Here is a 25,119-nt window from a genome sequence, read left to right as displayed (position 1 = left end):
ATCGCTCTGGCCGAACGTGTTAAGCAAGACAGTGTATTCGGTATGCTCCAGATTATTAGTTTAATGGATTTTATTACAGCAATATACATAAAAATTAATGTTTGAACTTTGAAGCTATAAGGCAGATAGGGTTTTGATAATCTCAGCACCCTTTATCTGGTTTTGTATACGAAAATACCTCTGGTAGTTATATTATTGCAATCTTTGTACGCATTATCGTAATATAAATGTACATCCAAGATGACACTCTCGTAATTAGCTACATCGCATTAAACCTGTATTGTCATTGTTTTAATTAAGCATCAAGAATTCAACAAGTATTGAGCACAAAGCTAGCATTTGGAAATGGTGGCGGAGTTGCTCTGATATCACCAAAGCCGATTCCTATGTAGAGGAGAGAGAGAGGCGTCTGGAGGTCGCCTCTCCACTTAGAAACAAATGTTGTAAAATAGAGCATTCATAATGGGCTAAAAGTTACCCTATAAAAGGGTCTACACGCAAGGTTGAGCTATTTATATATTCTAACTGGGAAACACTGCATTTGCACTGCAAATACTGTCGTTGAAACCTATAGTTTATATTCTAACTGGAAACACTGCATTTGCATTGCAAATACTGTCATGGAAACCTAATTCATATTCTTACTGGAAACACTGCATTTGCACTTCAAATACTGTCGTTGAAACCTAATTCATATTCTTACTGGAAACAATGCATTTGCACTGCAAATACTGTCATTGAAACCTAATTTATATTCTTACTGGAAACAATGCATTTGCACTGCAAATACTGTCATTGAACCTAATTTATATTCTTACTGGAAACAATGCATTTGCACTGCAAATACTGTCATTGAAACTAATTTATATTCTTACTGGAAACAATGCATTTGCACTGCAAATACTGTCATTGAAACTAATTTATATTCTTACTGGAAACACTGCATTTGCACTGCAAATACTGTCATTGAAACTTAATTTATATTCTTAATGGAAACACTGTATTTGCACTGCAAATACTGTCATTGAAACCTTATTTATATTCTTACTGGAAACACTGCATTTGCACTGCAATTACTGTAATTGAAAACTAATTGTATTAGAAACATGCATTTGCATTGCAAATACTGTCATTGAAACCTAATTTATATTCTAACCATATCGAAGTTGAGTTTACTCGACCTTGACCATTTCTGTTTTATTTTAGGTGTTATGGTCAATGATATGAATTATGCCATATATCACTGGAAGTTCAATTCATGACTTCCACTTTAAAGCGCAAATATGATAACAGAAAACTTTAAACGTATTTACTACCAGCTGATGTTTTGTTTTGATTTGTTTTAATCTTTGATTAGATATGTGTTAAATTGTGATTCGTGCAACTGGTCACGGTGCTTAGTGAACAAAGGACACTACAATGTTGATAAAACAGGTCCTCGTATAAGTCCATATATGACCTGATTTGTCATGCAGGGACTGGTTAAAAGTCAGATTTGTGTTTATATTTAAACGGTAACATATTTATTTCTAGCGTCTCTATAGTTCACAAGGAGCAACAGAGCTTCATTTACTTATAATACAATTAATAGCTATAAATAATGTTCTGCTTGATAAACAATAGAACATGCTTTTTGTTTTATATCTTTATGTTTTCCTATTCTTTCTGCTTCCCATTTGCTGTTGTTTTTGCTTCTCTTTCTGTGCCTGTCCATGTCGCCGTCCCTTTCACTGTACCTGTCTGTCTGTTTGTCTGTGCCCCCCTCTCTCTCCACCTATCTCTCCACCCCCTCTCTCTCCACTCCTTTCTCTGTCTCCTCACCTTTCTCTCCACCCCACTCTCTCTACACCCTCTCTCTTTCTCCAGCTCTCTCTCCACCCCTCTCTCTCCACCACACCCCCCTCTCCACCTGTATCTCCACTCCTTTCTCTCTCCCCCCCACCTCTCTCCACCCACCCTCCACCCACCACACCCCTCTCTCTTTCTCCACCTCTCTCTCTCCACCTCTTTCCACCCACCACACCCCTCCTTACTCTCCACACACACCTCTCTCTCCACCCCACCTCTCTCTCCACCTCTCTTTCATTATCATTTTATAATTCCTTGTTTTATTTAAATAAAGGGATTCCGATATACGTTGACAAGTATTTTATACAAGTATAAAGTAAATAATGTATGCCGCCATCTGTTTCGTCTAGTTTTAAACAGAACAATGGACAAAGTACAATAGACACGTAGGCCATTCATGTAGCTTCAAAGTTCGGTACAATGTAAATGTTATTAGCAAAGGAATCTATACACATTGTGTCAACAAATTAAACAATTTTCTTTTGTCTATGGCGCATCACCTAAATCATTAGTGTGGTAGGCCATGCATATAAGGGGAAATGTTTTAACAGGAGCATACATACATACATAGAAGAATCGGGCGGCACAGAACAAATATTCTTAAACAAACATGTAAAGCTTTGATTTTAGTTTGACTCAACCTCAAGGAATTAACGAAATTTATAAATATAGTGTACATAGCGATGACAGTACCGGTCAACAACATGTTATATGCTTCCAGGGACAAACATAAAAAACAAAACTCGCAAACAAATGGAGAAAGTTCAGTTGTGATATTAATAATTACTGACTGCTTATCTCTGTTAGGAAATGTAAACATTTAAAACAAGCCTACCGAGTTTCTAATTGTATAACACCTTTTTCATTACGTTAGATTTTATTGCAGGATCAAATATTGATTCCATTTTTCATGCAATGATGACTGTTTTCGTATGAGCGGGAAACATATTAAAGCCGCCATATGTAACTAGTAACACGAAAAGCTGATTAGTTTGTATATGAAATATACTTGTGATAACATATTCAATAGGAGAATTGGGCTATGCGTATCTATGCAATTTTCTTTCGTTTCTCACATATATTTCAATTTATGCCATGGAAGTGTATAGTTACATTCATTATGTGCGAATTATCCAAGGCAACCATGAAATATGTATACTGTGGTGTGGTTTGTAGGTTATATATGGCCTACAGTTTACACTATGCATAAAAAATATCACTCATACACAATGCATAATTGAGTAATTTAAATGTATTTAAATGTAATTGCTTGCAACAGGTTTCATTTAAATTGAAACATCAGAATTTAAATTACTCAATTATGCATTGTGTGTATCACTGATATTATTGATGCATACTTAAAATTATAATTTTACCAACCTCTATAACTAGACAATAACTAATCATTTCTTTACTATTACGTGTATGAACATTACCAACTCCATGATTGGTCAATATCGATTACGTCACTAAGCCTCACGAGAACATAGTTGCCCAATTCACGCGTAACAGTAATATTTTAGTAGAGCATTTGTCAACCCGGGGGAGTTGGAGAGGGGGGGTACGAACCATCTGGGGCTACGGATCAGTGCTCCGGGAGGTTCGAAGCTAAGGCATAAGCAACAAGTATCCTGCAAGATTAACCCCTGTACGCCTAATACGCTAAAGCTTTCTTCAAAGCTAGCAAAAGGGATGCAAAATGATTTTTGCATTTTTGTTTTTATTGCTAATGGTAACATAAAAAAAAGAGGTTAGGAAGCACTGACTTAGGATATTATTTCACGCTTCTCGGCCTTTTGGCTAAGATCATTTATAGTATCTGTTCCCTTTCGAGGGGGATGTGGTGATGCACACCCGAAGATGATCACACAGTCACAGTCCCGATGCAAGGGGACTGGGGTTGAGAGCGGATCAGTCGTTCGGTAGTTTGGTATTCGTGCCCAGGTTCTTTCCAGGGCGGACTATATATAAGACAGTAACATTAATGTGATTAATCTCTTGATCAAATCATTAACCTATTGTTGCCATCGGCTCGGCTATATAACTGGTATAGCTGCCATGCTACACAATGTATATATCATTGTAACACGAACCGCGTGCATTGATAATACTGTTACATCAATGTGAACAACCTTTTTTTAAACACCCAGATATTATCTTTGTCATAATTCAGTTTCTGTAGTTAATGACAACAATATAATGGCATGTTAGTGTTATGGAAAAGATAATGTATGAAATGTAAATATTTGGTAGCATGCTACACCATTACCTCCGCTGGTTAAAGTCAATATGATTTTAGTAAGTACAAATATTGACTGATCCGTGTGCATGTATATATGCAATTCTCCATACTTATATGTATATAGAAATCTTCACTTCTGCTTCAATGTATAGTCTATACGAGCTTGCTGTAAATCTTCAATGCGCTGAGTGTGTGATAATATATATAGTCATATAATGCAAAAGCTATGTTATTTTATGCTTAAACTAGTGTGTGCTATAGCCTACCCTCTTACATGAGTGGCGGGGTGGGGGGGGGGGCTGTAAAACATATCAGGTATAAATCTACATAATCAACTGTATAACTGTCAAATGGATATAAATATCTGTTATAAACAGAGAAGTCAACATCATTTAGCGTATTCACTAGAACAGTATCAATGGTAGTTACAAACTCTGTGAATTAACCCAGGAGCAATAACATGGATAAGAGATTCAGTTTATTATCAATTGATACTAGTATATAATATGATTATATGCAATATGTAGTCTAGAACCAGATTATTCGAGAAAAAAAATGCTACACTAATATCCAAGTAATATGCTTTCCTTTTATTTACAAGCTAAAATGATCACTTTCCTCTCAAACCCGTCTTGTCAAATTTCGGATACATACAATACGCACAGAGGCTGCAGTTTATACTAGTCATATAGGAGGGCGTTGTGGTCAAGTGGTCAAGGCAGTGGACTTGTGATCTAAGGCTTACAGGTTCGATCCCTGGCCAGATCATTGCGTTGTGTCCTTGGGCAAGGCACTTTATCTCCATTGCCTCTCTTCACCCAGGTGTATAAATGGGGACTTGCGAGGGGACTTGTAAATATAGTTACGTGCGCCGGTTTGTGGCTGCACCCTATGGGAAGTCCCCCCGGGGGACACGTGGTTGTGGTGCACTGTGGTGCCCAGAAGAGATTGAATTGTGCACACTTTGGTGTGTAGGTGTGACAAGGTACCAATGACCAGGGATAAGTACAGCGCGGCGAGACTTTATAGTAAGTTGCGCTATATAAGAACTGTTAATAATTATTATTATTATTATTATTATTATTATTATTATTATTATTATTATTATTATTATTATTATTATTATTATTATTATTATTATTATTATTATTATTATTATTATTATATTCCTATGCAGTGAATAGTGTACCACCACCGCTAAGTATACATATTCAACCTAATTAGACAACCCAATTCATTGTTATGATTTAAAGTGGCGTTCTGGGTTGAATTTGACGGTATAGTACCATAGCCTACCAATGATGACTTCATACAGACAAAGTTAGTCTTGTTTTGTCACAAACCGAGAAGCTAGTAATGTTCATAAAGATATTTCGGTGCTCAAGGTGTTCACCTTTTAAGATGTGTTTAGTCTCTGAAATGCACCTTTAAGGCTATATCGATGGTTGTTGTCAGCTCCCAGTCTAAGCCTACATGTTAAATTTGTTTCATTTTTGTATGGATTTTAATTAGTACTTAAACCAAGAAAACAATAGAACTTGTAATGTTCATATAGATATTTCGGTGCTCAAGGTGTTCACCTTTAAGATGTGCTTAATCTCTGAAATGCACCTTTAAGGCTATATCGATGGTTGTAGTAAGCTCCCCATAGTCTAAGCCTACATTTTAATTTGATTCCATTATTAACCAAGAAAACAATTACTTGTAATGTTATGTTCATATAGATATTTCGGTGCTCAATATATTCACCTTTAAGATGATAACGTCTCTTCCCTATAGTCAAAGCCTACATTTTAATTGTATCCCATTGTTTTTTTTTATTCTAATATCTAATAAACTAAGAAAACGTTTTTCGTGCGAACATGCAGAGCACCCTTAGCGGACAATCAACATCATTTGTGTTTGATAAAGTTGAAACATATTATATAAATTTGTTATATTTGAAACCATGAATTTTATCACGTTTTTCCATTGAGTTCTACAGTCATGCTTTTGAGGAATCGACTGCAGTTTGATAGAAGAAAATAATCTAGCTGCTTAAAATTGATGGACCCATGCAGATGATTAAATGGTCATTTCTGAAAAGTTTAACATCCTGGCTGATGGCAACGTCTTGTTTTAACATTCTATATATATCGTATCAAAATTAATTTCATACTTCAATTCATCTTTTAAAGGCATTGAAGACCCGCCCCAAACCGCGTGCGGCCATCTGAAAAAGTTAACTTTCCGTTGCTTGCTAGTGACGTTTTGTTCGTGTCGCTACAAAATGCAGACAGTACAGTAATGAACCGTGATACCTTGTTATCTTTAGCTGGACCTGAGATGTCCATCGCTGTATTGTTTGTACACTGTGCTGTGGGTATTGACCGCAGCTGTATGTATTGACTGTACACTAGTGTCTATTTACCGACGGTAGCAAGCTGTGTGTGTATTTTCTGGGATCGATGGTGGTGTCTAACACTTCTGTTGCACCTCATTCGAAACTAGGTCAGATTACCGGCATTAGACGTTTCTTTTTGCGCGAGTCTTCACAGCCTTTATGTATTTTGTTACGTACCTGTCAGCGAGCCCTGATTATTTTTAAGTTTGGCCTGTTAAAGTCGCACCAGGATAGAGGAATTAAAGACATGAAATATCAAATTTTTACAACTTAAGCAAAACAATAAATCACGAAAATGTCATCTTTTCTGTGATATGGTTATATAATATTGAAAGAAATGTTGCTAAATTCTTTGAGCCAACTTTTCAAGATTTAGGACTCAACTCTGTTATTCAGCTGGACTAGGAATTAAACTTCGTCTGGAAGACAAACTCGGACTCGTATTGAGAACTAACATATAGGTCAAACATATTACTTATTCAATCGTATTATACAACTTCTTGAACGGCTCAGGACTCGGACACAAATGTGAAGGTCTTGACTAGAACACCGTTAAATTGGTTTCCAGTTATATATTTAAATATTTTCTGCTGCTCTACAGATTAAATGCGACCCCATTATTATTAACCTGGGTTTTTCAAGTTTTGTTGTGAAATACTCCAAAGTCTACATACCCTGTAAAACTTTAAGGGTGTCTTATCAGATACGAGGTCTAGGGTTATCAAAATCTTCATCATAATTAGCAACAAAGTTCGAAGACTAAAAGATAATCTTGTGGATTTAAAGATTTATCTCCATTCCGTGTGCTTTAGGTAACAAATTCCAACAAAAAAACGCACTTCGTAATCCAACTCAAATTTGCTGACCATCATACCGACTACTACTTGCTAGGCTATAGCCTCTACCAGAGGAGTTTAGTTACAGCAGATCTTTTGTTTAAAAGAACAGAAGAAAATATCGATCATTTTGGAAACAATTTTCTTTTCATTTTGTACGTGGAAGTGTCTCTTGGTTTTTGTAAAGGATAACGGGTGTTTTTTCTTCTTCTTCTTCTTTGTAGGATGTGGTATTATTTTCGTTAGTGGAGGCTGATAGTTACATATTTGATAGTTTGGATCGACGGGAAACAGGGACTATATCACTTGTCGTGGGGATTTTGGCCCCTAATATGGGCACAAAAGTCTTTGTTTGAAATACATCAATATTTCGTTGACTCAAAAATAACAAACTACAGACTGCAAAAAAATACAAAATGACGCACAGAAAGGCAAAATTCGCATTTTTACTGTGCGTGGTACTATGGAACTCATTGGATGTTGGTAAGTTTATACTCATTCTATAGCTTTATGAGTACATCATACTGTAAAATATGACAATGTTAGGTATAGTTAGTTATAACCGTTGTGGCTATTGTTCATTTGCTAAAGTATAGTGTTCTTGTGAAGTTAAATGCACCCACCCCATATATATATATATATGTATATATATATATAGATACATATATATATAGATATATATATATATATAAAAAACCAAACATTGGCTGTTTTACTTCCAATCACTTACCTAATTCAATTATTGTATCTCACTCGAGATCCAGCCTTTCTCTAAATGCAGCATAGTTGTTTAACAGTTTTTCCGTTATTCCTATATATATATATATATATATATATATATATATATATATATTTATATTTTATATTTATATATATATTTTTTTCGGTGATCATGCACTGAGGAAGAGCTAGTTTTGCTCGAAAGCTCTGCAAAAACCAAACATTGGCTGTTTTACTTCCAATCACTTACCTAATTCAATTATTGTATCTCACTCGAGATCCAGCCTTTCTCTAAATGCAGCATAGTTGTTTAACAGTTTTACCGTTATTCCTATATATATATATATATATATATATATATATTATATATATATATATATATATATATATATATATATATATATATATATATATATATATATATATATATATATATATATATACAGCTTGAAGGTATATTCATACGCGTTAGACTACACTGTTGTTTACTTTAGCAAACAATAATTTAGAAACATTTGTGACATGTTTCTAAAAGTAACACAAGTATTGACAGGCTGTCTTTAATATTCTAATGACCTTATTGGTTTATAAGCTTGATCTTGGAGAAAATATGCACTTTCTTCTATTTTGTCAAATACATGGTGTCTTATCTCTCACTTTCGAGGTCTGAGGTAGGGTGAGAGTAATTGTGACTGAAATTAGTGACGTTTTTACAAGTCGATCATCTGTTTTATCTGTTCATAAACATTTTCAATCACATGGTAGTAGTTACTTGATCTGTAGAACTCACCATTGTTACACAGTGGCATACATCAGAAGGTTTAGAACAATGAAAAGTTAAGAGAAAAGGAGGGTCTCCCTACTGTCCCTCCACCCCCACCCCACCCAGCAACCCCACTCAACTCCTACTTTCTAACTATAATGCTGGTCTTGAATATCATCATAACATAGATTGTCATTAATTGCCTATTGCGGTTGCTATAGTTAAAATTTAGTTTCATCTGTATCACAAGTAACGAAAATGGAATTGTAGCAAGGTGTCATTGTTTTTCTTTTTTGAGGACATGCATTTTCCTCTTGCACAGATATAAAGCAAATGAGTAGGAAATCTATCGTAAAGTTTTAAAACTCTATAGAACAAGAGAAGTTTATCCCACTTACTGAAACTTCTGATTTGATTTTTAAAGCTAAAACAGCGATTTTGCCATTTACTTTACGCCAGCATTGCATGTTGTAATTTCGTAGTTTGATGCCATGAGAATGTCATGTAACACAACACTTATAAAGTATCAATACGAGGGTTCAAAGGTTGGTGAAGATGTTACTGGGATGGGGTGTTCTTAATCTGTTGCCATGTGATAGGTGACTGAGCAAAAAATTTGGTTCTTAAATGTTGCTTGTATTTGAAATGCTATATATATATATTATATATATATATGTATATAGTCTGTGCGTGTGCATAGGCTATGATAGAATAGCGTTCACGTTCGGTGGTTGCCAGGTATAGGCTTATGGACAATATAGTTACCCTAACAGTAATATGTAGGTTATAATGTATGATACACTTGTTGACTGTAGACACCGCGTAAAAGTCGTGTGCTTACCAGCCGACTGGCATGCTTTTTGCTAATTCGAAAACATTTGATCAAAGTTAATCTCGGACATCGAACCCGTAAATTATTCAACTACATTATAGCTTATAGAATTAATTGGTCTACCAACACAAATAGACTAATCCAGGCTAGGATTTCGGTTTAACGACTTCTTTATTATTTACTTTTGAATTACGTGCACACTAAATGGCATACGAGTGTGCGCAGAACGAATGCTACCTACATAATGACCGGCGCTTTTAAGTTTAAGTCAGACCCACACTACACGAATACACACGACCAGACGCAACCCGTGGCGTCGCCAAGTTGTGGCCTGGAGGTGGGGAGGGGGGCACGTGCCCTCCCAAAAAAACTCGGCCCCCCGGGTGACCCGAAATGCAATTTATAACGTTAAAAAATACTCAAACAAAAACTTTTTTTACAAAGGCCGAAAACGTTCTATGTTCATCAGTTAAATTTCTTTCCACCGACCATTACAATAAGTAGTTGTTTTCTCACTAACAAGGCCACAGAGGCCCTGGCGTGAACTGCTAGTGCTTAAACTTCACTACTACCCAGCATGAATCTCAATTTCAATTTTCACCACTCTTCTTCACGTTGTAAAATTTCCCCAAACTTCATCTTGAGATGGAGGGGACTGAATTATGCTTCCGCCCCAACTATTCAAGCGGAAAAAACTTTTTGTTCTCTCATAATGGATAATCACCAGATAGCACTAAATTGCATCTAATGATCTTTAATTATTTATAAACATTTTCAAAGCAAAAGGGTTAATTTCCATTTTTTATTGTATAAATTTTTATCCGCCTCAATTAAAGACAAAAATATTGGACAGACTAAGCCCGAAATTTCTTGAACATAAAGTTACGTCAAGTAGCAAAATATACCACCAAATTGCAGCTAAGGACACTTAAGTAAGTAATTAATTTTGATTGATTTAAATCGACATATACCAGTTTAAATCGATGATATGTCGAATTGAATCGGTAAAAGTCAATTTCCTTGAACTTATACCAGTTTCTAGCAACTCAAATTTGATATATACCTATTTAAATTGACAATAATATATATTTACAACGTAACGACGGTTGAGTTTATTTGTTTTAGGACCAGTCGCACAGTGTGCTGCGAGACTTCAGATTACATACTATAATTATTTCTCAAATCATTGGATAAATTTATTGAAACTTGATACTTGTAGTCCCGAATCGTCGGACAAACGCCGTCTGCCCAATCGGAAAAAGCTGGATGTGAGATTTCAAAACTGGTTTTAAACCTTCGTCGATCTTATAATCTTATACAAGTACACTTCCCCACAGGCCATGTATCCCATCTTACGATGGTCGAGCATGAAGACTGGTCGTGGTTAGCCGTATACACTGAGTGCTAAGAGCTAAGCTAAGCTATAAACTTGGAATTAAATGTGCCAATTATCTCCACCATGATAAGATCCAGATCAATACAATTCTGCTACCATGCACAGGTTTGTTTCCAGGCAGTTAGCAACTTATGTAAATTTCTAATACAAATACAGTAATCAATAATTAACCTTTGAATTGTAATAACTACCAGTTAGTCAACAAAGATAAATTAAGGTTATATACTATTGTTTAAAATATTTCAGATTTTGTAGATCAATTAATTTGTTTAAGGAGTTGGTGTCATGTAGGATTAGGTGTTATGCAACCGTGCAAATCTGTAAAATCTCGCAGTGCCGGGCAATATTTGTAGTACACAGAACCGGCGGTGTTGAAATTTACCCGATTTCTAGCATGGTGTGCGCAGGATGGGCAAAGATGGGGGAGAGGGGGGGGGGGGTTATAAATTCCCCCGAATTATTTAGATACGGGTATGGACTGTTATGGAAGTTTTAAGGAGGCGAATGAAAATATGTTACATAGAAGGGGTCGAGGCCCTGGGGTGGTTGAAAGTTACTCCCATTTGGGGGATATGTGGTCTTCCCCGTACAAGAGAGAATATAAACGCTTAAGACGTCAAATAGTGCATTCTGAATGATAATAAGGCTAGAAAAAGTAGGCCTATTAGTAGGTCTAAACGAAAGGTGTGCTAACAAATATTTGGGATAATTCAATGCTGTTGAAAAGGTGGATTTTCCCCCTGGAGTGGTGGCCAACTTGTTCCCGCAATGAATGGAAAAGTACTTCCCCGATTGGACCATTCCCCATACTTATATTAGCGGAGGTATGTCACGCCCTCCCCTCTTCTCTTCCGCAACCCATTTACGCAACGGCCACCCTCTGTTCGTGTTTTTGTAAAATAAGAAGCCCCTAAATATACTCTGTTTTACAGAAGTTTGTTTCACAAAATAGGACCAGGAACGAAAACAATAAGGTGTAAATTTCAAGTTGTTTCAAATGGGTGGGGGTGGGGTTGGGAAGGAAGGAAGGAGGGGGAATACAATATGTTGATAGAACGTGATGTTGACTGGGACTTTTATACGTTGTAAAGTACGCAATTGTGTTGTACATAATGTGAATTAAACATGATGTATTACTTTCTTACCCAAACTGTTCTATCAAACTTCTCAACAGAACGTTTTTTTTTTCTTTAGCTATTTATTTATATGCTGATGTAATAGTGACGGCTGGAGATATCAAGCAAGCGTGTTATACATTAAAATTGATTTTTGTTTTCGGTTTACGATATACCGTAACTTTTGTTCGAAGTATATATATATACTTACATATACTTCGCACGATATGTAGTTATACTTCATAACTTATATAATCTACAAACGTTTTAGTCTCGTACTAAACTTTTATCGATATTTTGAGAGCAGAATTATACAATTAGATCCATTGAAAATAACGATGTATACACGCGATCATTTTTAACAGCGCGTATCTATATAGTTACCTAAACTAATGACACACTATTAACAGGGAGGATTATACAGCTTAACGAGAATCACGTTGTTTGTATAGACAGGTTTTTTAAATAACATTATGCCTAGTAAAACCGCCACTTATCGGCAAAGTGTATATACAGTGTGTGCGTTTTGCATAACACTAGTAGCATAGCGCGGTATACGCTTTTCGGTTAATTTCATAAGAAATCGCCTGGCAACAGACGATGACGTATCAGTTTTGTACTGAAAACGTTTATTATACGTTTCCAGGTGAAATAGGGACCAGTTCAAGTGTGTTACTTTCATATGTAGGCCTAGGGCTGGATTAAGGCCCAACCGATGCCCTAATTAAGTACAGCCAAACAATGGTGTCCCCTCGGCCCCTTCATTGTTTTAACTGACAAGATATTAAGACTCGAGTGCTGGAATTGAAATAAAATTCTGTCTCGGATTCGACTATTGTTGAGTGTGGCAGTGAAATAAAGAAGGGTATGATAGCTATGGTAAACTTCTGTGGTGCCCCGCCCACCCCCCCCCCCCGCAACCCCCCCCCCCCTCCTTCTTGCTTAATGGTTAATCCAGGGCTGTCTAGAGGGCATATATAGAGAATTGTTCGTTCACTGCTATTTCCATCACGATTATATTAGCAATTTGTATTTGTTTCAAACTGTGATTCAGCAATATAAGGATCAAAGTTCAGAAATAGACTGTCCTCCTAGAATTATGCATATTCATGAACAAAATGATTATCCTAATTATGAATAAAGAAAATATATATATTACAAATCTGTAAAAAAAAATTAAAAGTGTGTTGTAAGCTGTTGAAACCATTTTAGCATATTTAGCATAGTTATTGTGCCACTATAGTATTATATATCATTTAACTCTCCACTTCAGCTGCTCTATAATGCTGCCTATCGTATACAAAGCATGCTCCATTTTACTCATTCTGCTTTATTCTATTCTATTATACTCTATTCTATTTTAGGAAACGCCCTGTATGAATGTGATTTCCAGGCAAACTTTTGTAGTTACACACAAGCAACTGATGACAATATGAACTGGAGCAGGTATAAAGGCCAAACGTCCTCTGTGGATACCGGACCAACTGTGGATCATACACTCGGAACCAGTAAGTACTTTGTTTTTAAGGAAAAGTCGCTCAGGAAAGAACCTGGGCACGAAAACCAAACTACCAAACGACTGATCCGCTCTCAGCCCCAGTCCCCTTGCATCGGGACCGTGACTGTGTGATCATCGTCGGGTGTGCATCACCACTGATTCCCCTCGAAAGGGAACAGATACTACACATGAACTTAGCCAAAAGGCCGAGAAGCGATAAGTATAATGAAGCAAAGTTTTGTGCACGAAGGATTGAAACGACACGTGACTAATTAGAACAACTGTATTTGTATACAAACACATGTCTTTGTAGTGCGTGGTGATGGTCAGAGTTAGTCAGTTAATCATATTCAATGGAGGGGTCATTGTTACTGCAACCCTTTTGAAGTTATTTCGGTCCTTAAGAAGCCAGTTCGGCGTTTGGTCTTTAACGTAGACCGAACCTACCTACCTACTACATTGTGTAATGTTTATAAACAGTACTCTAGCTAGCATGCGCCTGCAATATAAACGAAGAAATGATGACCAAAACCATCAGAACCGAGTTGTTAATCACGAATCTCGCCTGTTTCGGACGTGACAGAGAATACATAGAGTCCTGGACACTGATTGTTCAAATTGAACAACACGTTACCGTATATCGAAATTTTATTCGGGGGGAGGCAATTCCAAATGTTAACCTAACTGTATAGAGGAATGAACCTATACAGATGTGCTGACCTAGGCGAGTCTAATATGTTTCGAATGCGGTTACAGTTGGGGTGTCGTTAAATGCGGTAACCTTATACGTTGTCTCAACCCCCCCCCCCGCCTCCCCAAGAAAGAAATAAGTGATTAGAAATCAAATTATTCATTATGAGGCATCATTAGACTATATAGTAGGTCTATCCTTAGTTCTTAACTCCTTTCAATGTTTGAAAACTCCGTACAGCTTTTAAACTTATATTCCCTACACCCGCCTCTTCCTCTCTTCAATGTTCCATTCCATTCCCTTCCCCAAATCCCCCCCCCCCCCCTCACCCCACCCATACCTTCTGGTCCTCTTTAGTATAGGTGAACCTATATGTATTGAGTTAAGCCCAGTTGTACTGAGTGAAGTATAAGAGTAGTTCTGACACATGGTTTACTCCCATTTAAACAATATAACGAAGGATCAGACCTTCAAGAACTGTAAGGATGGACAAGAAATAACATTTTGGAAATTAATAACTAAAAACTAAAAAGTATATTTCCATGATTATCATTTTTCTAAAAAAAGTTACTTTACCAATTTATTGTGTTTCTGTAGATTTCTTTTGTGGCTGGTGGGATGGACTTCATTCTTCGTTATCCCTTTTCATTGGCCATTCAGAAGTTAGCTATATGACTACTGTATTGTCATTACACGTGTGCACATAATATGTTAAATAGATTTCATTAAACAACATAGATATAATTATTTGATCATTGAGAAAGCACATTTGCATTATTTAACAACTTCTGCTCCATTTTTGTTTTAATTACACACGGTCAATTGGGATGGATTTTAGTATTTAAATTTACCTTTTAATTGACCAATCGGAAGTAAGCTATGACCATTGTATTGTTATGACACATGTTTAATGAATATTTAAAATATAAATCGTTATCTGATCATAAAGAAAATACCTCATTATTATGACACATACTGTTCCATATAGGCTATCTTTATCAAATACACACATGTGGTCAATGGGGTTGGATTTCAGACTTCATTATACCTTTTAATTGACCAATCAAAAGTTAGCTATGACCATTGTATTTTTTTGTTTGGTAATTTCGTTTCATAACTGTTTTTAATTATTTATTTTTTTTTAAACTGATTTAAAATATTTTAAAATTTTATAATTTATTATATTTAAATATTTAAATATTTAAATATTATAATTTTAATTATATTTTAATTATATTTTAATTATTTTTTAATTATACACAGTCGACGGGTATTACGCATATTTGGAAACGTCCTCGGGTGGAACGGGATACAAGGCACGCCTGGAGAGTCCGGCATTAACCACTACTAACAAATATTGTGTGGAGTTTTACTATCACATGTACGGCGCCACCATTGACACACTGAATGTGTACGCCAAAACTACAAGCCTTGGAAATCCAATCTGGACTAACAGTGGTAACCTAGGAAACCGATGGATTCTTGCACAGGTCCCGATGAAAGTATCAACCTCCACAAAGGTATGGTATTACGCAGGCGCGTAGCATGGAATTTGCCAAGGGAAGGGCGAAACTGTAGATTCGGCATTGCAAACTATCTAAGCGTAGCGCCACCATATGTTGGCGCGAAGCGTATACAAGAAAATTTTGGCTGAAAATGCCTCCCAGATCGCTGGAAATGGCGCTTCCCAGGCCTTGTAAGTTGCATCTTAGCATTTTCTCTTTTGAAAATACTAGCGATATCATAAATACATTAAAAAAAAAATTAAAATATGCTCAAGGGGGGCGGCTGCCCCCTTCGCCCCCCCCCTTGGCTACGTGCCTGTTATTACGTAACCATGAATCCTGGAATTGACATATATGTCGAATTAAAATTGGCATCTATCAGTGACTCGCAATCTCATCGTGGACGTTCGTCAATCTATGTCAACCCATGACGCTCTTGGGTTTTAAGAAACTTTCATATTAGAAAGAAAATTACATATATCCGATTTTGTCCTTCATTGTGTTCCTTGCGAGAAACTGACAGATAACAATTTTATTCGACATTTGCCAATTTCTTCCAATAAGAAAACCCAAATTTTTTTGAATGAGCCAATGAGAACACGAGAGACACATGTGAGAAATCGTCAGATGTCACTTTCTCGTATAATTATGGCGATTTTGTCTTAAGAGAGCACGCGAAATGGACATACGTTAACTTAATTCAACAAACGTCGATTTCAGGACTTGTGGCGCTCTTGTCGCACTGCAAGCGTACAGGTAGATTCACAGTATTACACCAACCCCCACCCAGGGGCGTCGGAAGCTATTTGGGATTGGTGCGGCAGATCAGAGTGTGGCCGTCTATCATAATTATCGGGGGACGTTTGGTAGGTCAAACTACGCTACGCGCCACCATGGTTGGCGCGTTGCGTACTGGAGAAAATTTTGAAAAAAAATGCCTCCCAGATTGCAGGAAATGGCACTTCCCGAGCTTGAAAACAAGATCCCTGCCATGCCAGAGTAGTCACATTTAGCCTACTTGCCGTCATCATTATTTGCCATGGCATCATTTCTTGCCATTTTTTTTTCTAAGTCCTACTTTTTTTCTTCTTTTTTTGCGCCGTGAATATTGGTCCGGCGTTCACGCCCCTGCCCCCCCCCCCCCCCAAATGTCAACTTGGAGTCTAAAAATTATAATATACTATTGTTAGTAACGTCACCTTTACTATAACACCTAACTCCCACCTAATTTCCAAGGTTGTGTAGAGGGTCCGGTTAAGATAGTAAACGAAGGGGTTCAATCAAATTAGATTATATAATTCTCCCCCCCCCCCCCGCCCCCGAGCGTTGGTGAGAAAATAAACTTATTTATAATGTTCTGTTGCATTTGAATACAAGGGTTTTTGTTCTGATTTTTTTTCTCGTGTTCTATAGATTGTGTATGAAGCTGTCCGTGGCACCAGTTTCAGCGGGGACATCGCCATTGACGATATCGGTGTGGTGGTTGGTGATTGCCCGATTCGTGGCATAGATAGTTGTGACTTTGAAAGTACAGTTATCTGTGGTTATACTCAGGCTACAGACGATGACTTTAATTGGTCTCGTAATTCTGGAAGTACGCCCTCGGCTGGCACTGGACCAGCTGTTGATAAATCGTTTAATACTGCTAGCGGTAAGTGATCCCCCTCCCCCTCCCCCTCCCCCCCCCCCTCTAAACAGTATCGCCATGTTGAATACATTGTTCCACTAGCCTCCAGCTATGATTTTAATTTCGTCAAAACTCCTCCCTTATGTGGTAAAGTATGTCACGTGATCAATAGAATTGAATGTACCACGCCGTACACCCAAAGTCAGTGGCAGACTGGGCCGTAGAGTGATCCCGGCTCAGTGTGATCTAATCAGCGACTCTAGAACCTTGGAAACAAGCAGCGAATGAATAACGCGTCGGACGAAATTTCCAGACCGAGGGGGAGGGGGGGGGCGCCTTAGTGTCATGTTTCTTTGTTTAGATATATGAGTTCTTTAAGCAATCAAGTAGAACACCGTCGACGTTGAGTGTTAGCATATATATTTTATTGCGTAACATAGTCATGCTGTACAGGACAGATATCGGACGACATGTCCAAGATTATATGTTGACAGATGGAGAGACAGGGTGAACAAGGACGAGCAGACGGCATGCTTTAACTTAAATATCAATATGCAAATGCACAGCTCAACAACAAACAGGTGCAGATTCTACAATGTATTGCAACGTTTGCACACGGATATTCAATAACATTACAAGGTATCTCAAGTTGGCAAGGTAATATGGACCTCGGACCCAGAGGCCACCAGTTCGTGGTTGCGTTCTTGGTTGAGCGATCTATCACATGAAGTGGATGTAAAAGAGGTACGGATAGATCAGCTTCCAATTGATACAAACTGTTAATGACATTTGTATAGTTTTTCGTTTCACGTGACACGTTACTGCTATAATATTCGTACACAATATTGTTCCTTAGACTTGTTTTGCACAATGAGATCATTTTTAAAATGTTTGTATTATTTTTATTATATTCTACTATCATAGGTAACTACATGTACGCTGAGGTCAACGGTGTCATTCCCAACGGCAAAGCCCGGCTTATTTCTATCAATATCGACCCTATCACGTGGGGACAATCGTTGTGCTGGACTTTCAACTATCATATGTACGGCACAGACATTGGAACGCTAAACGTTTGGGTAAGTGATTGTCATGGCAACAGTTGACAGACTATGTTTAACTGCACTTGTGACTGGTGGGTTATACTTTCCCCATAGAACGAAATCAGGACATGCCAACCAACGCTCATCAATTTTGGGAATTCAGCATAGAGTAGTTTATTCATAATAAAGTATCGATACACATCATAACACTACGCCATCGGTTATCTTACGTTTCCCAAACACATCACGAGGCAACACAACACGATACTATATTAGACAACACAATACTTTACAACACGAAATAACACGATACAGCAGTACTAGGCAAACACAACACAAAATAACACAACGTTACAAAACAATATACATCGCACTACATGAAACGCATATCACAATTCAATACAAGACAACACAAGACAACACTGCACATCACACAACACGATACCCAACAACACAACACTATACAACACAACACAGCATAACACAATACAACACTACTAGGCAAACACAACACGAACCAACACAACGTTACAAAACAATATACATCGCACTACATAAAACAAAATATCACATCACAACACAAGACAACACTGCACATCACACAACACGATACCCAACAACACAACACTATACAACACAACACAACACATCATAACACAATACAACACTACTAGGCAAACACAACACGAAACAACACAACGTTACAAAACAATATACATCGCACTACATGAAACGAAATATCACAACACAAGACAACACTGCACATGACATAACACGATACCCAATAACACAACACTATACAACACAATACATCACAACACAAGGCAACACTAATAGGCAACACAACACGAAATAACTCAACGTTACAAAACAATTTACATCGCACTACATAAAACGAAATATCACAGCACAATACATCACAACACAAGACAACACTGCACATCACACAACACGATACCCAACAACACTATACAACACAACACAGAATAACACAATACAGCACTACTAGACAAACACAACACGAAACAACACAACGTTACAAAACAATATACATCGCACTACATACAACGAAATATCACAAGACAATACAAGACAACACTGCACAGCACACAACACGATATCCAACAACACAATACTATACAACACAACACAGCATAACACAATACAGCACTACTAGGCAAGCACAGCACGAATAACTCAACGTTACAAAACAATATACATCGCACTACATACAACGAAATATCACAAGACAATACAAGACAACACTACACAGCACACAACACGATACCCAACAACACAACACTATACAACACAACACAGCATAACATAATACAGCACTACTAGGCAAACACAGCACGAAATAACACAACGTTACAAAACAATATACATCGCGCAACATAAAACGAAATATCACAACACAATACATCACAAGACAACACCACACATCACACATCACACAACACGATACCCAACAACATAACACTATACAACACAACACAGCATAACACAATACAGCACTACTAGGCAAACACAACACGAAACAACTCAACGTTACAAAAAAATATACATCGCACTACAGAAAACGAAATATCACAACACATGACATCACTGCACATCACACAACACGAAACCGTGCTTTTTCCCCTTTCTTTCTTCATTTTATCGCAAAGATCTTCATCAATTGTCATTCTCTTTTACTCCATTTTAAAAGATCGTTGGTGACGGAATTCCACTGTGGACCAGGTACGGCAATCTTGGCAATGAATGGTATACGGGACAGTTCTCCACGAATAGAGCAGCTGCATTCCAAGTGGCATTTGAAGCTGTCGTTACCGGAGGTGAACGCGGGGATATCGCAATCGATGAGGTCGGTTTTACAGCCGGTGTCTGCGCTGTTGACGAAGGTAACCGTCAAATCTTTATAAAAAAAATTTAAAAAAATAATTTAATAAAAAAATAAAGGTCACATTTTCCTGATTTTCAAGGCCTAATTTAGTTTGTTTTAAAAAAAAAATAAAACTGTTAGCAAACTGCTTATCCACTAGAGAGCCTGTGTAGGAGAATGTGTAAAAGTAAGTTGGCCTGACGTTTCGATCCCAGCAGGATTTTCTTCAAAGGCTAAATGACAAGTAACAGTAACAGAAGGGACAAAAACACGTACAGAATACAGACAGGTTAATGAGCTTAGTCTTTTTTAGGTAGATGGGAGAGGGATGGGGGTAGGAGATTATCCCTGGGTATGCTGGATATACCACTGGGGTGTGTCATGGATATGGGGAGGTTTATTACCACAACACTAAACGCTATATGCCGTACACTTACAAATTCCACGCCGACCATGTGCAGATGGTAACATGGCTGCAGGCAGTTTTCAGTCAACCTGGAGTAAGCACGTCGGCTTCTTGATATATATCTCAGTGTTAACACCGTTGTATAGATTCTTGGGCTGAACACCATTTGCTCTTTATTACTTTACCGTATGACTTCTGTATACACAGTCAAGGGCGTAGGAACCGGGGGGGCTGAGGGGGCGCCAGCCCCCCAGTGAAAAATAAGGGGGGCGGAAGTATCGTTCCGCCCCCCCGCTCCGCAAGTCAGAAAACCCCTTTTTCATTTCCAAATGAGAAAAAAAATCTCATTTGAAGCACCAAATTGCATCTAAGGCCAGGTGAAAATCCAAAATTCTTTACAAAATGGAGTGGGTGTTGAAGTGTGCTATATTGCACCAAATTGCATCTGAGGCCACAAAAAAATTCCAAAGGGGAGGGGGACACCCCCTCCCCTTAGACCCCTCCCCCAGGCCGGCCATCAGTCTTCAGCCCCCCCACTCAAAAGTACCTTCCTACGCCACTGTACACAGTAGTAGTAGTAGTCTTGTCTATCTGACATGATCAGTGATAAACCTACGCCACGTATCATGATATTGCGCAAGGTTTATTGCTTCCTCGAAATTGTTAATGTTAACGTCCTTAAATTGCGACCTAATTTTTCCAAGCAAGGTATAAGTCACGGGCCTTCCTACTGGTTTAGCAGTTTGTCTCAATGCTTCTCGTAAAGCAACCTTTGATGCAGCTTCCTCCTGGAGTCTTGCTACATGACCGAAAAATCTCAATCTTCTATGTGCGACTATGGATGACCAAGGTGTTTCTGTTGGTTTCATTGTAGAGCTCATCGTTTGATAACCAATTGTTATTGGTCCATCTAATGTTGAGAATATTACGAAGTAGTCTCCTTTGAAAAGTGTCAATTTTGCGATCAAGATCCTTCGTTGTGCCCCACAGTTCGCAATTGTACAAAAAAAAAATACTCTTTAATAAAGCCTCGAAAATCCTTAGCTTAATGTATACATGGTTCTCCATATATTAGGATCATGTGACTTTGAAGTTGACACGTGCGTCTGGTCGAATTTCTTCGGGGATGATTTTGATTGGACACGTCACAGCGGGGCAACGTCATCGTCGTCGACGGGTCCGGGTGTGGATCACACAACTGGTGTAGCCGATGGTAAGTTTCTAATATATGTTTGCTGCTAACCATGGAGCTATTACGTAACCAAAAATAAAAACATTACAAATTGATTTCACTTGATAATTCTTAATACTATATATTTAACGTTATAAACAAGTCAGACTGACTAAAAACATTACATTTTCAAGACTTAGTGCAGGCATTGGGCTGCAATAAATGAAAGAATATTTATAGTGAACTACCGGCATCTTCATTCAGGTCCTAGACTGAGTGAATGGGTGTGTTTGTCTTTGCCAGGGTGCGTCAGAACCCGAATTGGGGTCCCGGGAAAAACTGAATCAACGAGCCCACCATGTTTGAGTATACAGAGGACGGGTATTGATTTGAGAAGAGAGCTATCGCATACATACCGTATTTGCTAATTATGATAGCATATTATTTTTCATCAAATATTTCCCGGGCCACTTTTTTCCCCGGGCGCCCAGTTGTAGTCTTCTACATGACACTCCCGCCCCTCTCGTCATTAACCTGGTCTTTCCACTAAATTTTGCGTAATGTTACCATACCGGTTGTTTTCTTGGTCCGGGTTTTAATACATTCATTAATACAAACCTCTTCACTCAATAGTAAACAATTTTCGTACGCTGCTCCTGAGAGTCCTAAAGGGGTCGAAAATTACCTCAATTGACCCAATTTTCGCACCACATGTGTTACGATTCATTTTCTTTAGCATGCAAGCCACAAAAAACAGGTAAAAAAAAAAGATGTTCTCCTGCTGCTTTTTGCCCTTTTCCTGAAGGAGAACAATCGGGCGAATGGATATAGATTCTAATAGGAGTATGCCACCTTACAACAATGCAGTTTTTTGTTTTCGATGATAATCGTAAACATATGCATTCATTGCAGGCGGAGTGTATGGGTGTGCGTGTGTGTGTGCGTTTGTTTTTCTAACGGACCGAGGACTTGAACAAAAGAATTTCAGGTCCTCGATTGTGATTTCTAAAGAATCACCACGTCCTCGGAATAATTCTATTGTATGGGGTATTGTTAAGGTTAGGGTACGTGGATTTGAACAATGGAAAATACAATGGGGTCCTCGGTTGGAATGTTATACAAACATGTGTGTGTGTGACGCCTCGCGAGTAAACACGATATCTCAAGAAGGAAAGGTTGGACAAATCTAATATTTAGTGTATATGAGTACCACATTAAGTAGAAGAACCCTATTGCTTTGTGAGGAGTTCCAAGGTCATTTGGGGTCATCAGGGGCCAACTAGTGTAAACCTTGCAAACACGATATCTCAAGAAGAAAAGCTTGGATCAATCTCACATTTTCGTGTGAAGGAGTACCACATTGAGTTCAAGATCTCAATTGTTTTTGGTGGAGGTCCAAGTGCCATAGTGTTATTGTAGCAGCTCATTGTCGGCCGACTGTTAGTTGGGAAAACAATAACTATCGAGCTTCTGAAACCGACTCCGACTTTAAACTGGCAAATCATGATCAGTCGTAGACTTACAAGCAAACAAATTGCCCGAACTTTGCTAACTTTTATATATTAATTAAGATAAAGGGATAACAGTGAAAGCAACTCACTGCTGCTCGTAACTCATCTTTTCATTTATATGATGAATTCTAGCTTAATGTCAATATTACCTTTTTCTTCTCTCAAAATGTTTTTCACATGTGTTACGACGTACGTTCGAGTGAAATCGGTCGCGTTTAAAGTAACATGTTTCTATATTACATATCTAAGAGGAAGTTCTTATATTATTATAATAATACTGCTTTCACATTACTATTCATATTTTATATATTGCATAATACTTCACTTCCCAGCAAATCCCTGACTGAACAATAGACAACTTTCCCAAGAAAAAAGAAGTGTCTATAATATATTCTATAAAAACAATACTATTATCCCCTCGTGGGACCTCTCGCGAGGTCGATCAGGGGTTGAACTCCTTTTTATTTGTTGATTCATATTTAATTTTTTATATCCCTTTTAAGGTTTCTATCTGTACATCGAAGCTAACAGTGCTACGTTCTTTGGAGCTCAAGCAATTATCGTCAGTCCACCATTTGAACTCATCTCGAACTACCAATGTATGTCTTTCTGGTATAACATGTTCGGTGTAGATATTGGAAGCTTAAAGGTATACACTACCAGAGACCTCACCAACCCTACACTAGTGAGGGATTTACTATGGGGACGCTTCGGGCAAGTTAGTTTGACACAGAACCAATGGTTGCAGGGACAAGTACCACTCAACACTACCTACGTATATCGCGTAAGTGTTTCGCCATTAACTGCATGCATGAAGGTATATATAAAGGTCACTTGGGGTAAAAGTTAGGGGCGGTCCGACCACCATTTTTGTATTTATTATGGAGGGGCTGGGGTGGGAGCTAAAGGTGTCGTCGAGGGGATGGGTCTATCGAAGGTTTTCCTCTTCTCTGTGGAATAAAGTTTGGTATAATCATGGAGGCTGTTTTTACCTCCATGGTATAATGGAGCATGATTAGATGCAAATAGCGATACAGTTTTTGAAAATTTTGAAACAATGTTGTATAACGCATGTTCGAATGTTTAGTTTGTGCAACACATTACTTATTTATGAAATGTACACAAAGAAATTTTTATATTCTGTCTTTAAAATGGGAGCCTGGGGATTGGCCCAGTGGTGCTAACGCACGTACCCCAGATGTATTCTTGGTTACCCCTCCCTCCCTCGCCCCTGTCTAAGGTTTCTAACCTAAAACAAACCAAGATTTTGAAGAAAAAAGAAGTATGTCACGTGATCAATACTATTGTTACAGACAAGACAACGCCTTGAATGAATCTTAAGAACAATTTCAGTTACTAATTGAAGAGTCAAATATGCTCTTTCAATCCTTTCAAATTTGATGGTGAACAACTTGAAATAGGCTAAGTTGCTTGTTCAAGCAGTTTGAACTAATCACAGTAATTTTCGCGTGTTTTCTTGTGGACAAAGGATTGATAGTAGATAGAATCTTTTCAAATTGATCTGCAGCATAATATTTTCTCGGACTAAGCCTACTGTACATAGTGGAAACATTTAAACACGCTTTTTATCGGCACTTTCTTATTTTCTCCCTGGTCCATTTCTTCCAAGAAATTTTGGATCCGCCA

At 37.8% G+C, this 25,119-nt stretch overlaps 1 protein-coding gene across 1 annotated transcript in view; it reads left to right on the top strand.

Annotated features, from left to right (window-relative positions):
- Positions 1–7,356: 7,356 nt before the first annotated feature.
- The window catches only part of LOC139983053 (MAM and LDL-receptor class A domain-containing protein 1-like), a 170,602-nt gene continuing 152,839 nt past the window's right edge, over positions 7,357–25,119 (top strand). Inside the window, exons 1-8 of the mRNA XM_071996389.1 lie at positions 7,357–7,792; positions 13,500–13,643; positions 15,588–15,844; positions 17,243–17,480; positions 18,381–18,535; positions 20,211–20,403; positions 21,866–22,003; positions 23,976–24,256. Coding sequence (XP_071852490.1) covers positions 7,726–7,792; positions 13,500–13,643; positions 15,588–15,844; positions 17,243–17,480; positions 18,381–18,535; positions 20,211–20,403; positions 21,866–22,003; positions 23,976–24,256 — 1,473 coding nt within the window. The 5' untranslated portion in view covers positions 7,357–7,725. The remainder of the gene's footprint in view (positions 7,793–13,499; positions 13,644–15,587; positions 15,845–17,242; positions 17,481–18,380; positions 18,536–20,210; positions 20,404–21,865; positions 22,004–23,975; positions 24,257–25,119) is intronic.

This window comes from Apostichopus japonicus, chromosome 16, assembly GCF_037975245.1.
Source record: "Apostichopus japonicus isolate 1M-3 chromosome 16, ASM3797524v1, whole genome shotgun sequence".
NCBI lineage: Eukaryota > Metazoa > Echinodermata > Holothuroidea > Aspidochirotida > Stichopodidae > Apostichopus > Apostichopus japonicus.
The sequence above is the reverse complement of the archived record's forward strand: the minus strand, read 5'-3'. Positions and strand labels throughout refer to the sequence as shown.